Here is a 12,926-nt window from a genome sequence, read left to right on the forward strand (position 1 = left end):
AGTCTCCGAGTATCCAATCACAATGTCCTTAGTTAGTTGCTCATTTGTGAAACGAAAACCTGGTTTTATTCCTACAATTTTGAGCATTTCAAATTGATATTCCATCCTTTGCTGTTAAAATATCCTCAAATGAGCACATTTCATGTAAATGATGCACAATAAAAAAATTCAACTGAAAAATGACAATCTGCCATTCACCCTGTGACCACTTCAATGATCTCCATCGCCATAAATCACATTTACAGTGTTTTCACTGCACTCACCTTTCTTTTGTTAATCGATCAATTCATGTTTTTTTTTTTTTTTTTTTTTTTTAATCAGGTATATTATGTAAACGGCTTTGGTCTCATGTGAATCGTATTTGGTGGCGTTATTATTTTTAAAGAACTTTGAGTGTAGTTACACCAATTTTAGCATCCGGGCTTGTTGCTTTAGCGGCCTCTAGTGACGCACCTGGCTAACTAGCTAACTGATAAATCAACTCGCACACTGACTAACCAACTAGCTAACCAGCGGACTAACTAACTGGTAAAACATGTTATTATCGTTGATTTCATATTCTAACTGGTTGGTGAACCCATATTTTTCGGTGTGTACTACTCTCGGCTGACAACTTAGTACTTCTACGCCGGTTGACCCGGCGGCTCCACTTCCTGATCCACTCGTTTGTCAGGTCAGGTATCCGGTGAGCGTGACGGAGGGACGCAAAAATCATTGCGAAATAGACAATGGAGGACATTTCCACGGACGCGATTTGAACTAGTCCTCTTTATAATTCCCTCCGTTCATTGTTGCTGTTTTTCTTTGGAAATCTTTTTTTTTTTTTTTTTAAGTCACTTCGGGTGTGAAATGCGGGGACCGGACCGGAGACGCGGCGCCCTGAATGCCTCCCTCTCGCTGTACCTGCTCGGCTGTCTCGGTGAGTAAACAGGCCGCTTTACTAATCACATTTCGGCTTTCGCTTCACTTTAACCTCACTTTTGCCTCTCCGGACAAACTTTTATGATCATTACCCACTTGTCGTACAATAACTTTGAAATTCCGATTACTCGAATGTAATCACATTGAAGTCGCCTGTTAACACCCCAAACCGTGAACAAACTCTGTAAATCAAACCTAATTATTAACATTAACAATGTCATTGTTTTTACAAGAAAAACACAAAATAGCCCCCCCACCACCACCACCAAACATTTGTTAACTACACATAAGAAAACAGCTGGGCTGTACAGATCAGAAAAACACCTGTGATTAAATGACTGACCATATAATAAGTGAAATATTCAAGATTCAAAGTATTTGGTCTTATATCTGCAGTCTTGAAACGTGTTTCCCTGCACAATGGGTTTCTTATTTTTTTGTCCACAGTAAGGCCAGTTTTCATAGCAAAGAAAACAAAACAAATAATGGGCATATTATTTCAACACGTTGCGTAAGTCTGAATCCTTTTGTGGATGGGAGCTTTTGCTTAATGGTAAAACAGGTCTAAGTTCATGAAGATGAAAAATAAACACTTAGAGATTCTTAAAAATGGTGTCAGCATACATATGCAGGGCTTTCAGTACCTTGCAATTTCAAAGTGCTTGACACTGGATTGCATTCACAAACCAATACAGGGCGCTAACAGGGCCATCCGCAGCACACTTCGGCACGCAGATAGGATGAACCAGGAATTGAACTGCCAACCTTCCGCTGAGTCACAGCTCAACTGTGTGCATGCATAGAAATGAACCAGCTTCTTTTTACTGGTTCCAGTATAAGCACATCTCAGAACCCCCTGGGGTCAGCAGTGTGTTTTGACTAGGCCTCTCATTGATGGAGACAAAAAAATAAAAGTCTGGTTCTTGGTTGCCGTTTTAAGAAACCCACCCTATGTCATGTTAACAGCTGCAGATCAGCTGCAGTGATGACCATCAGAATTGGTCGTCTTCCTTCAAGTCTTTCCTCTATTATATAGCCAAACACACATGCGCGTACCTACACACTCTACCCACTATGCAAAGCGGTGTCAATATCACCACTTCGTTTCCTATCCCACTGCTTACTGCTAAATGTAGAGCGTCTGTCACGTCCACACATTTTAGAGGGTTGTAACACACCCCTCTTTTTTTTGTAGAAAAACCAAACTGATTTCATCATATTTATATCTAGCAGTTTGCCAAATCAGGTCAAGGTCTGATGGAGTTTTACATCTTTCTCATCACTTGTTTAGCTACTTCCCAAGGTTTTACTTGGTTTACCCACACCTGAACACCCCACCAAAGGTCATGCTAGTTTCACGCTCAAAGCACTCCTGATGTTGAGAAGAGGACGTGTTGCTCGTCCACCCCCTTGTAATGAAACATCTGAATCCTGCTCACGTGACATCATTCACAACGGATGGAGTGACTGATTTCTCTCTATCCAACCTTGCAGGATTAAAGATAAAAAGAGCATGAATTCCTCTGAGAGTTTTTGTTATTTTGGCAGTAAACATTTTCTCAGCTCAGACTTGGTTGAATGCGGTACCGCTAAAATTGTCAAGTAAATAAATGAATCCCTGTATGAGGCAGTTTTTGCAAATAAATTCCAGTTATGTCAGGCATTGCAGCAAACACATTTTTTTCTGTGGGGTGAAAATTGAAAAAAAAAATAGAAAAATGTCTTCTTTTCCTTTCAGCTGCTCCCTTCAGGGGTCACCACAGTCTCCATCTAATAATTCTCTCCTCTCACAACGACTAATGTCATGTCCTCCTTCCTTACATCCATAAATTTCCTCTCTGGCCTTCTGCCTGGCAGTTCCAACCTCAGCATCCTTATGTTCTGGATCCTCACTATCCTTCCTCTGTACATGTCCAGATCATCTCAGTCTGACCTTATCTCCAAAATAGCTAACACGCTGTCCCTTTGATGGACTGGTTGCTGATCCAATCCATTTTCCTCATGTCCCAAATAGAACCTTAACATCTTCATCTCTGCTATTTCCAGTTCTGCTTCCCGTCTTTTGCTTGAGGTCTCTTTTCTCAGATGGTCCAAGCTGTGTGCTCATGTTTCTTCACCTCTTCTCCACACTTTCCGTTGCTATTGACTGTTGACCCCAAGCACTTAAAATCCTCCACCCTCTCTATTTCTACTCCATGCAGCTTCAACGTTATACTTTGGTCCCTCTCATTCACAAACATCCTGTCTTGCTGCAGGTAACCTCCATTCCTTTCCTTTTCAAGGCATACCTCTACTTCTCCAAACTTTCACAATATCATCTGCAAACCTCATAATCCAACCAGGAAAGAGTCTGGAACAACAGTTGTGGAGACCAGACATCTCATGTAGAACTAGATAGTCCCATCTCTGGTCTCATTTTTACCAAGATGAGCTTGATGTGTTGAAGACATCCACCCCCCCCCCCCCCACCCCCCCATATACCAGTCTCTGCTTCTGGATATCAACCACGTGAACCTGTTCATGATCTAATTGTTTATTTCTCCCCTCCATCCCCAGGCCCCTTCCTCGTCTCCCCTATCACGGTTACTTCCCCGGCTGAGCTCCATGCTTCGAATGGGGATACAATTACAATGTCCTGCACCTTTACTTCCAAGAGCAGGCCAACCAGCAAGATGTTAGTCGACTGGTCTTACAGGCCACAGACAGGAGGGCCGCCTCAAACTGTGAGTAAGAATAGAGTAATACGAATCTTGGTGTTTGGACATTTGAGGCTCAGAAATGTTTGTTCCAAACGGTATATGAATTGTGATCCTTTCGATTAGCTTGTGATCAAAGTAAAAAAGTAAGCCATGTATATATATATATATATATATATATATATATATATATATATATATATGGCCGTATTGCACAGCAATTATTAAAATATAATCAGACTTCAAAAACACACAATAGAATTTATCATTAGATCTACACAAAGAATTATGTTGAGGCCCCTTTAAAAACATTTTAAAGAAATTTGCAGAAGCATAGTGATACTACTTGCCCATCATTCTGGTGAATGATGGGTGCTTGAACAGTGAGGGACCCATCTCCTTAGGTTTTATATCAGGTCCCTAAAAGCTCCATAGTGGACCCGCTAGAGGATAAAATCAATCAGGACTAAACCTACACTGGTCGTCTGTGCACTGACTCTGATACTGAGTTATGGTCACGCTTTTATATCTGAATTTTAGAAGAGCCCGGCAGAGTTGTATACTTTTGCAGGAGAAACCTGTGTTGGAGAGATCAATGTAAAATGTGGACACGTGAATTACAAGAACATAGGTTCCTGTGTGAAATTGTTCCCCCTTTGTGTTACTCTTTGTAGAAGATTAGGATAAATCATTATTTCTTTGACAGATATTTGGAATAGCGAAGCTGGTCATCAGTTGTTGTCTTTTTTTTGTTTTTTGTTTTGTTTTTTTAGCAGCAGAGTGGGAAATATCAGCCTCTCAGATAGAGTCCCTGACAGGTATTTTCTTTATGATAATAAACTGAACATCACAGGAATTAAGACAGCCAGCGGACCACAGAACCACTTTGAAGATTGATTAAATTTATGATACCGTCTCAAATATTTTCAACCGACGGATGTGGCAACTCCTGGTCCGAGAAATATTATCATCATTGAATTCTTTCTACGTAACTGCATATACACCACACCGGCCATATTTGTTAACAGGTTGGTAACTTTCATTGTGCCCACAGTACAAACATGATGCAATTCAACATCTGGTTGCTTTATTTGCATTGTTACTAAGTAAGTTTGATAAGATTTGCACTGCATTCACCCTTAACTCTCGATGGTCATACTTTAGACTTAAATCAGAAGCTTCCCCCAGAAACCCTAGAAAGAGCATCCCCTTTCCTCTGTGGCAACACTGCGGTCTCGTTTCAAATGCCCTCGGATGTGTCAGTTCAAACCGTAACTGCACTCAGTCCTCCAACCCCGAACCATCAGGGTTTGTTTTCAGGGGCAAGTCCACTAAGAACCCACCACATAAATCAAGGAGTTCCATTTGGACTCGAAAATAGCCATCAAATGTGGTTGCACGTAATTGTATTTGGACCTCCGGAATCCATAGTGCGGTGGTGCAACCTTATACGTCATAATTTCCTATAGGAGCACTCAGAGTTAAGTGAAGGCTAATGTTTTGTGGTTCCCTGATATGGAGTGCTGTCGGTTTAGTCATTTAGATGTAGATGTCGAGCTACGAAGTGCGTAGAAAGACAAGGGGGGAAAAAAGGACCTGAGGAATATTATTGCAACATGGACGGGATGATAATGTGTGCACGCATGTGCGTTACAATCAGCTTTATTTATTTCGCAATCCTCAAAGGTATCAGTAAAAAGGTGTGTCTTGTTGCTATCTGAGGACAAACCTGTGCATACATTCCTGTCTTACTACATGAAAGCCCACAGGGAGTTTTAATTTGTATTTCCAAGCCCTGTTTTTACTCTTCTTCCAGATTCATTAGCAGTTTCAGCTGGTTTATTGATGACCCGCATGTTTCCGGTCATACATCACGCAGGGAAAGCAGAAATATAATTTTCCTAGCTAAAGCGTTGATCTGAATTGCTGCAGTGCTTCGGAGGCTTCCGTTGTTACCTCAGCCTGGACGCGAGTTCATTTTGGAGATTAAAGAACAGAGGCTGCTATTCAATCAATAGCAGCGACTCAATACCGAGGCTTGGCTCTTGATTTCTGCTGAATAATGTTAAAAGGCACTATTATGATGATGTCAAAACGTATTTGGACTCCAAGTTGAGCTTATTCGCAATAACCAGTTTGAGTGTCTGTGGCCGTTCCTGGGTTTTGGCAGTGGTGCCACACTGTATATCTCAGGAGTTTTAAAGCACCACTGAGTTTAATCTTTGTTAGTCGAGCTGCTGTCACGCAGGCTCAGCCCTGCCAAGTCCTCAAATGATCAGCCGCGGATGAAAAACAGTGCACGGAGGGATGATATTTATCGCCACCGAGCCTGCAATCAGTCTCCCAAAAATGCAGCTCATAGGCACGTGGTTGTAAAATCATAACACTTTATCACTGTCAATTATTGCTCAGACAGGTCTGTGTTTGCATTTATTCTTCTGCTTGCGTTTAAAGGAAGGCTGTGCAGTTAGTCTTATTGACATTGTCGCTTATGTGTGAACCTAGAGGCAGTAAAATAATAACTCATGGCAAGAACAAAGTGTTATTCTGGAAACAGTTTTACTGCTGACCCGATTATTCAAATATATTATTCTATTTTTCATGAATTTGCAAACAGTATTGTACACCCACATGTATATGAGTTATGTAAAGCATTGTGCTAACCCAGGTGTCTGCAGATCCTATATAAAAGAAACTTTATTTAATTACTTAGCTGTTAGGAGAACTTTATTACCTTACCACACCTTGCCAAGGGTTTTTCTTTACATATGTCATGGTGGCCCAATACCCTCCGAGTTGTTCTGTTCTTCTAGGTATATACTTTGGAAGCGACATTCATTTACAACGTCCCGAGTTCAAGTTAAATTTTTGCTTTTTTAATTGGCTGTCAGGAAGCTAACCACGTCTCCTTTAGGTGACGCTGTGATCTTTTTCGGGGGACCATTTGCTATTATCCTTAACCCTATTGTGTTCAGGGTCAGTCTAGTTTTGCTATTTTACCATGATAGCCTCTTCCTGTCGTCCACATTCTGCTGCATTTCCTGTCATTGTTCAGCTTCCCGCTCTCCATTTCTTTGTGATCACTCGTGCCTTCTTATTCAGTAACCCATGCCGGTTACTCTCTGCTCCCTGCCTCCCATCCAATCAGCAAGCCGCTTCGCTACTTGCTGCTGCTATTTACCTCAATGTCAGTTGTGCTGTAAGTTGTTTTAACGATCCTCTATCCTCATTAGTTTTTTTTTTTTTTTTTTTCCCTTCATATCCCATTGTTATTGCCTGGCTTCTGGGAATTGTTTCCCTGTACTTCAGGGTTACCTTGCAGAGTAATCATCTGTAACATGCTCCTGTCTTTTGTTTTTGTTCAGCATTAAGTCTGAGGTTTGTCACTTCCGGACTGCCGATGTTTTCCCTGCATCAATCCGGCCCTCATCCTGCCCTCTGCCCTAATATATTCTCACTGAATGCATTTGAAAACCTGTTTTTTTTTCATATACTGTGGTCACATTGTGACATCCTGCAAAGGCATTGATTTACGCTGATGATATTTGTGTATCACGAATGGTTTTGACGTGGAACAATAAGTTCCTGGACTCCGCCCTTACGTCCAGTGCACACTATTGATGCTTTGTGCCTTTATCTTTTTTTATTTAATTATTCAGTTTTGGTTTAGCTCTGTTTATTGTTTTTTTTTAAATGTGACGCAGCCACATGAGTTATTGGGACCAAGATGCACATTGAAGACATCAGTAACTCCTATTGAGTCTGGTCTGAGAGTACAGATGATTGCCCCGGGGATCCAGTCTTATCCGAGACCATCTTGATGTTTTCAAGTTTCTCATCTTACGCGAGTTGCTCTGTCCGAGATGCAGTTCATTGTAATTTTATTCTTTCAGTGAAATCCTGGATTTTTGTTATTCTATTCTCTCAAAGTTTTAGCCCTGCTTTGACCAGTCTGCTATGACAATATTATCCTCAAGTCCAATTTTATCAATATAAAGCCGAGTCACATTCGAGTTGTCTCCTGACACTTTCTGTGTTGAGCAGATCTTGACCACACTCTTTAAAATGATTCCCAGAAACCCAACATTACAGCATATGCAAGCGTTCAGCGACAGCGGTGAGAAAACAACTACTTTTTACCAGAGCAGAAACCTCAGGAAGATCCTAGCTCAATATGGGAGGCCTTCTGTCTCGACCCATTGGCTAGAAATCGAGTGAGAAAGACAAAGTCAAGAGTGACGGAATCAGAAGACGGGACGAGGGTTGGGAGGGACAGGCACAAATGATCTCTCAATAATCATAGCACTGTCGGTTACATGGTAACAGCTGAAACGATACGTTAATAGCTTAAATATTCCCAAAAGAAATAACAGTGGTAAACGCCTGGTAAGGCCACTGCTGTAGGTCAAGCCATGGGAATCATATTATTCTTTACTTGGACTGCACTTTAGACATTTGACATATTTATGGGAGACACTTTTATCCTGTTGATCGTTGATCTTACACAAGTAGTCAAATGTTCTGCGGACAGTGGATGCTGCTGTCATGGCTATACCCAATTTTTTTGGTAGGTTAGAATTGGTAAGTGTGAGAAAGCATAGCAATATGCAGTCACATTGTTGAAAAACCTGAACACAGTTGCCTCGCAGCGAGAAAGTCCCGGAGTTTGCATGTTCTCCCACCACCTGTGTTGGTTCTCGGAGGATTCCGTTTCAAAATTCTAAATGATCTGTAAGCCTGATTGAGAGCGTGAATGCTTTCATATGCGATCCGCTGTTAATTGCTGTATCGTCTCATCATGTGGCTACCTTTGTTTGTATGACTGCCTAAACTTCCTCTGGCAGATTTGTGCATCCTGACTCTCTGCCACCACTTTTCCTGATGGTAGGGGCGAGCCAAAATTTGTGAACGCCCCGTCTACAATGGACTTCCATGTGCATCTCTTTCACCCAATAAAGAAATGATATTTAGCGAAACAAAACAACGCTTCTTCCTCTCCATCTTCAGTTCTTCCACTTCTCCTCATATGCGTTCCCCCCGCTCGAGGGTCAATTCTCCGGTCGCATTAAGTGGCAGGGAGTGCCAGCCAAGGGGGACGTGTCCATCTCCCTCATCAATGCCACGCTGAAGGACAACGGAACCTTCACCTGCTCTGTTCGAAATCCCCCCGATGTCCATGGGTCCCCGAATTCACACACAGTGCTGACTGTGACACCAAAGGGTAAGCTGGTGCTCATATCCACAACAACCGCATCACAGTATCAGGTTCACTTAAATGCAGCAGCTATCAATAAACCCAAAATACACAGTTTAAAAAATATGTTATGTGACCTTTCATCCAAAATGCATTTTGTTCAATATCCTGCTCCATTAGCTCCATTATTGGTATTGGCTGATTGGTGCACTCGCTGTTTCCCAGCGGTCTGTCACCACTTGAGATACAACAGTGTCATCTCGCCGTCTTCTTGAATGACAGTTGCAATAAGTCATTCACAATGCAAAAAAACAATAAGCGGCAAAAGAAAAAAACAATACACACACAGACCGATTCCGTGTCAGATTTGGAGATCAGAAAGGATCAGCTGATTCACAAGAGTGTCATCCCTGTCTTTTTTTTTTATGTTCATAATTCAAAGGCATAGCATGTGAATGCTATGAGAGCAGCCAAGGGATGGTCTCGAAAACAACCTTTTTTTTCCTGGTTTCTCACATCTATTTATTGATGACTACATTTCAGCCTTCCATCGGCAATCAACATCCAGATCTAATATTCACATTGATGATAATCTTAATTGTTAAAATGGCCCCTGCTTCTTCCTGCATAAAACATGCTTTTATCGAATTGATTTCACTTAATGAAAAATTGGCTTCTAAGGGTAGATACTTATCAGAATCCATGATCTTGCTTTTATCAACCTACGTAATCCACCTGTTTGTCCTAACAGAAGTAAAGATGAAATAATTAGACCGAAACCACGATAGACAAGCTGATTTCACTGCTGCTGCATCGTGTTTTCTTATTTTTTAGGGAAAACTAAATCCAATGTTTTTATTTAAACAGTAATCATTGGTTCCTGTATGTGAGTGAATATTGATGCGTGTGGTGTGACGGAACCAGTGCACCCTATGACCTGTACAGTAAATGCTTTTGGAATAATTAGCAGTCTAGTGCGACAAGGTATGATGCCATCATATGCGGTCATTAACTGCCCGTCAATGAGTGTCTTGTTACCTCACTTGCATCCCCACAGCGCCCAGCGTTCGCTTCTCGGATGTGGCAGTCCTCCTCGCCTTCATCCTCCTCCCCTCGGCCGTCATCACCCTCATCCTGATTGGAAGGATGCTCTGTCCAAAGAAAGAGCGTAGCCAATCCAAAGCCCTAAGATCACCCATAGAGGTCAACGAGGGGTGAGAAGATTTGTTCAACCAATCCATTTAGTGAGTCTCCGAGGAGTAATACGGAGGCCTGAAGTTGTCGCCGTGCATCTCGATTCCTAATTTTATGAAGGTTAAGAGAGGCTTTGAGTCAAGGGTTTTGATTTTAGTGAGACTGCTTGTTGTTAAACGTGCAGATCGCTGTTTAAGGTCATCATGATCAACTGATGTCTTGGACGGATTCAAGTGAATCAGTCTCTCTGTCTTTGCCTCTGAATCAGGTTTGTGTTTTTTCATGAATGAAATCCCTACAGCAATATAAAGCCAACGCAATCTAAGGTAGTGTAACCAAGAGCCCTTTTACTGATAATCTATCTAAAAATATTTTCTAATAACTTCCCTACATTTTTGATACCTCCTAATTATAAACTGTTTTTTTTTTTTTTTTAATATAATATGGACACTTTTAGGAGATTTTTTTTCAAATGTGTTGCTAACGTTCAGATTTTTTTTTTTTCAAATTTTGTATGTTATGCTTATATGCTCAACTTAAGTTTCATTTCTGTTAAGTCCTTAAGAAAAATGTAAAAGGAAAAAATAGTTCTGTCAAAATATCAAAATAAAGAATTAGCAAGAAATTGTCAAAAGTAACAACCCTGATTATTGACAAACAATAATCTTTTTTTATATAAAAATAAATGAATGAATAATAATAATGGAAAAAAGTCACTATATGGGATAAAAAAAACAAAAAACTTTAAATTAGTTCTTTAATAAATTCAGGTATTTGTCTGCAGGGCACCAGAATTACATCAAGATCTGTTTATTGGGCAACGTTAACTGATATTTTCCTCGTTTAAACTGGTTGTGTAAGAATTGCACTTGAGAAAGTTCCAGACGATCAGCTCTTTATCGGGGCCAAACGCTAACAAGTTGGCCAGAAGACAGAAAACGTCCCTTTTTTTTCCCTTGAGAGTCTCCTGGTCCAGTTCTTATATAATTAATGCAGCCGCAGTGTTTAGGCTCGCCTCCTCTGGGAGCCATCGCAGGTTTTAAATAAACGGGCAACCACCACACCAAAACTGACACTCTGGTGGGGGGTTGGAATCACATCACTCCAAGCCAGGCCAGACGGATTATTACTGGATCTTACGTGAATTAACTGCCCAAATAAGGGAGCGCCTAAAAGCATGTTCAGGCAGGTTGTTTTTACAGGTGACGACGATGCTGGGTGTTATTACTCACTAGTGATGTCTGGTCTGCATCCATCAGGGAGGAGTATGGCATGGAGCCACCGGACGACCGAGCAAAGAGGGCTACATGCTGTGACCTGTATTTGATGGTAAAATACATAATGTTTCATTATGCCACCAAGTCTCACAGCTCATAAAATCCTAATGAGGCATGTCTGCCAGCTATATTTCATATGTTTAATTTTACATGTCCTCTATGTCTGACGACAGGACCGAGGAATGTATGAAATATTGATTGGCCCGACGTACTCGTGAAAAAGCGTCTTTGCGTTGTCTCATCCCGCCGTCTTGCTTTCTGACCCCCTTCCCCCACTCTCTTTCCAGGACTCGGAAGAGGACGACGAGTATTACCACCTGAAGAAGAATCCGCCAGGGCCCGACGACTACCTCTACGCCGAGTCTCAGTGCTAGAGAAATCTGGTGACCAGAATGTGTAACTGCAGCTTTCAAGCCTGCCGGTCCTTGTGAAATCAGAGGTACAGAAGGGGAACCCAAAGTTGGATTCATATTCCCTCGGTCACGGTCAGCCGCTCACATCGGTGAATCGAATTCGCTCTGTGTGACGACCACTTCACAACACCAAAGTCGCTCGGCCCTTAATTTTTTTTTCGGGCTTTACAAAGTGTCCCCCCTTTTGTTTGAAGCCTTTTATTAAAGAGCGATCCATGGCTCGGTGTGAGTGAGATGTTCGTTTCCTCTGTCTGGACAGGTCCAGAGCTGGTGCTGCCGCTGTACTTATGCACGAGCACTACATGTATATTTATGTCACGTTTCAATGCGTTGTTGTGAAGGAGCTACATTTTGCCTAATTTATTGCTTTTTTTTTTTTATTTTGAGCTGCAGTTGAACATTTCTGTTGTATTCAGAGAGAAAATAAAAGGTTTCGCCATGAAGTTCACTTCTGATCATTCAGATTTTTTCTCTGTGTGTACACACAACTGTGTGTGGGTGTTGGCGTATATGTATATATACATATACTGTATTGTACGCGAGTCCAAACAATGCTGCGATTCATCATCATTTCATATGATTTTAGACGCTCTGAAAACTTTGGTTGATTCCAAAATGAAGTTCTTTTTGCTTTTGTGGCATGTGCTTGGTACTGGGTTCCTTGTAGAGAGTAAATAGCAAAGTATTGTGTTGATGAATATGTGCATCTTAAGTAAGCGCATGCAGGCGGTTTGTTGGTAAAGCTGATAGCATGTGACCGCCATTTCCACTTGTGCCTTCTTGTTGTTAGGTCTGCTGAACTATTCATGAATGAGTCTTCCACTATTCATGAATGCTCTTGAATATTCCTTTAAAAAAGAAAACTAAGAATGTGTCTTTGAGCTTCACTCACACAACACAGCGGCATCTGTTCTATCTACTCAGTCGTGGAATTCGAGTGTGATAAAAAGGCCCTAATAAAAGCCCACCAATTAAACAGAAAGCAATAAGTCCTTATTGTGTCTCATTTCTTTTTTCATTTGTCATTCAGATCTTTCTCACCCTTTAGGTTTTAATAATTCACTCTCTGCTACCTTGGAACAATTATCATTCCTGCTTCGTCTGAAGTGCCATGGCAACAGCTTACTCATGCTAGATAGAGGAGAAAAAAAAGTATTAGAAAAAAATGATTGAAGAAAATATTCTGTGAAATGCCTGGCCTCAATTTTCTGGATGTATGTTTGGGAAAAGC

General features: G+C 41.2%; 1 protein-coding gene across 1 annotated transcript; it reads left to right on the forward strand.

Annotated features, from left to right (window-relative positions):
- Positions 1-660: 660 nt before the first annotated feature.
- Positions 661-12,686, forward strand: mpzl3 (myelin protein zero-like 3). Its single transcript, XM_086143481.1, has 6 exons — positions 661-919; positions 3,478-3,644; positions 8,625-8,838; positions 9,869-10,025; positions 11,265-11,334; positions 11,570-12,686. The coding sequence occupies exons 1-6, from the start codon at positions 850-852 to the stop codon at positions 11,654-11,656; spliced, it is 765 nt and encodes a 254-aa protein (XP_085999607.1). The 5' UTR covers positions 661-849; the 3' UTR covers positions 11,657-12,686.
- Positions 12,687-12,926: the final 240 nt, after the last annotated feature.

The sequence above is a fragment of the Fistularia commersonii genome, chromosome 3 (genome assembly GCF_037954325.1).
Source record: "Fistularia commersonii isolate RoL2024-O1a breed Wild chromosome 3, RoL_Fcom_v1.0, whole genome shotgun sequence".
Classification (NCBI taxonomy): Eukaryota; Metazoa; Chordata; class Actinopteri; order Syngnathiformes; family Fistulariidae; genus Fistularia; species Fistularia commersonii.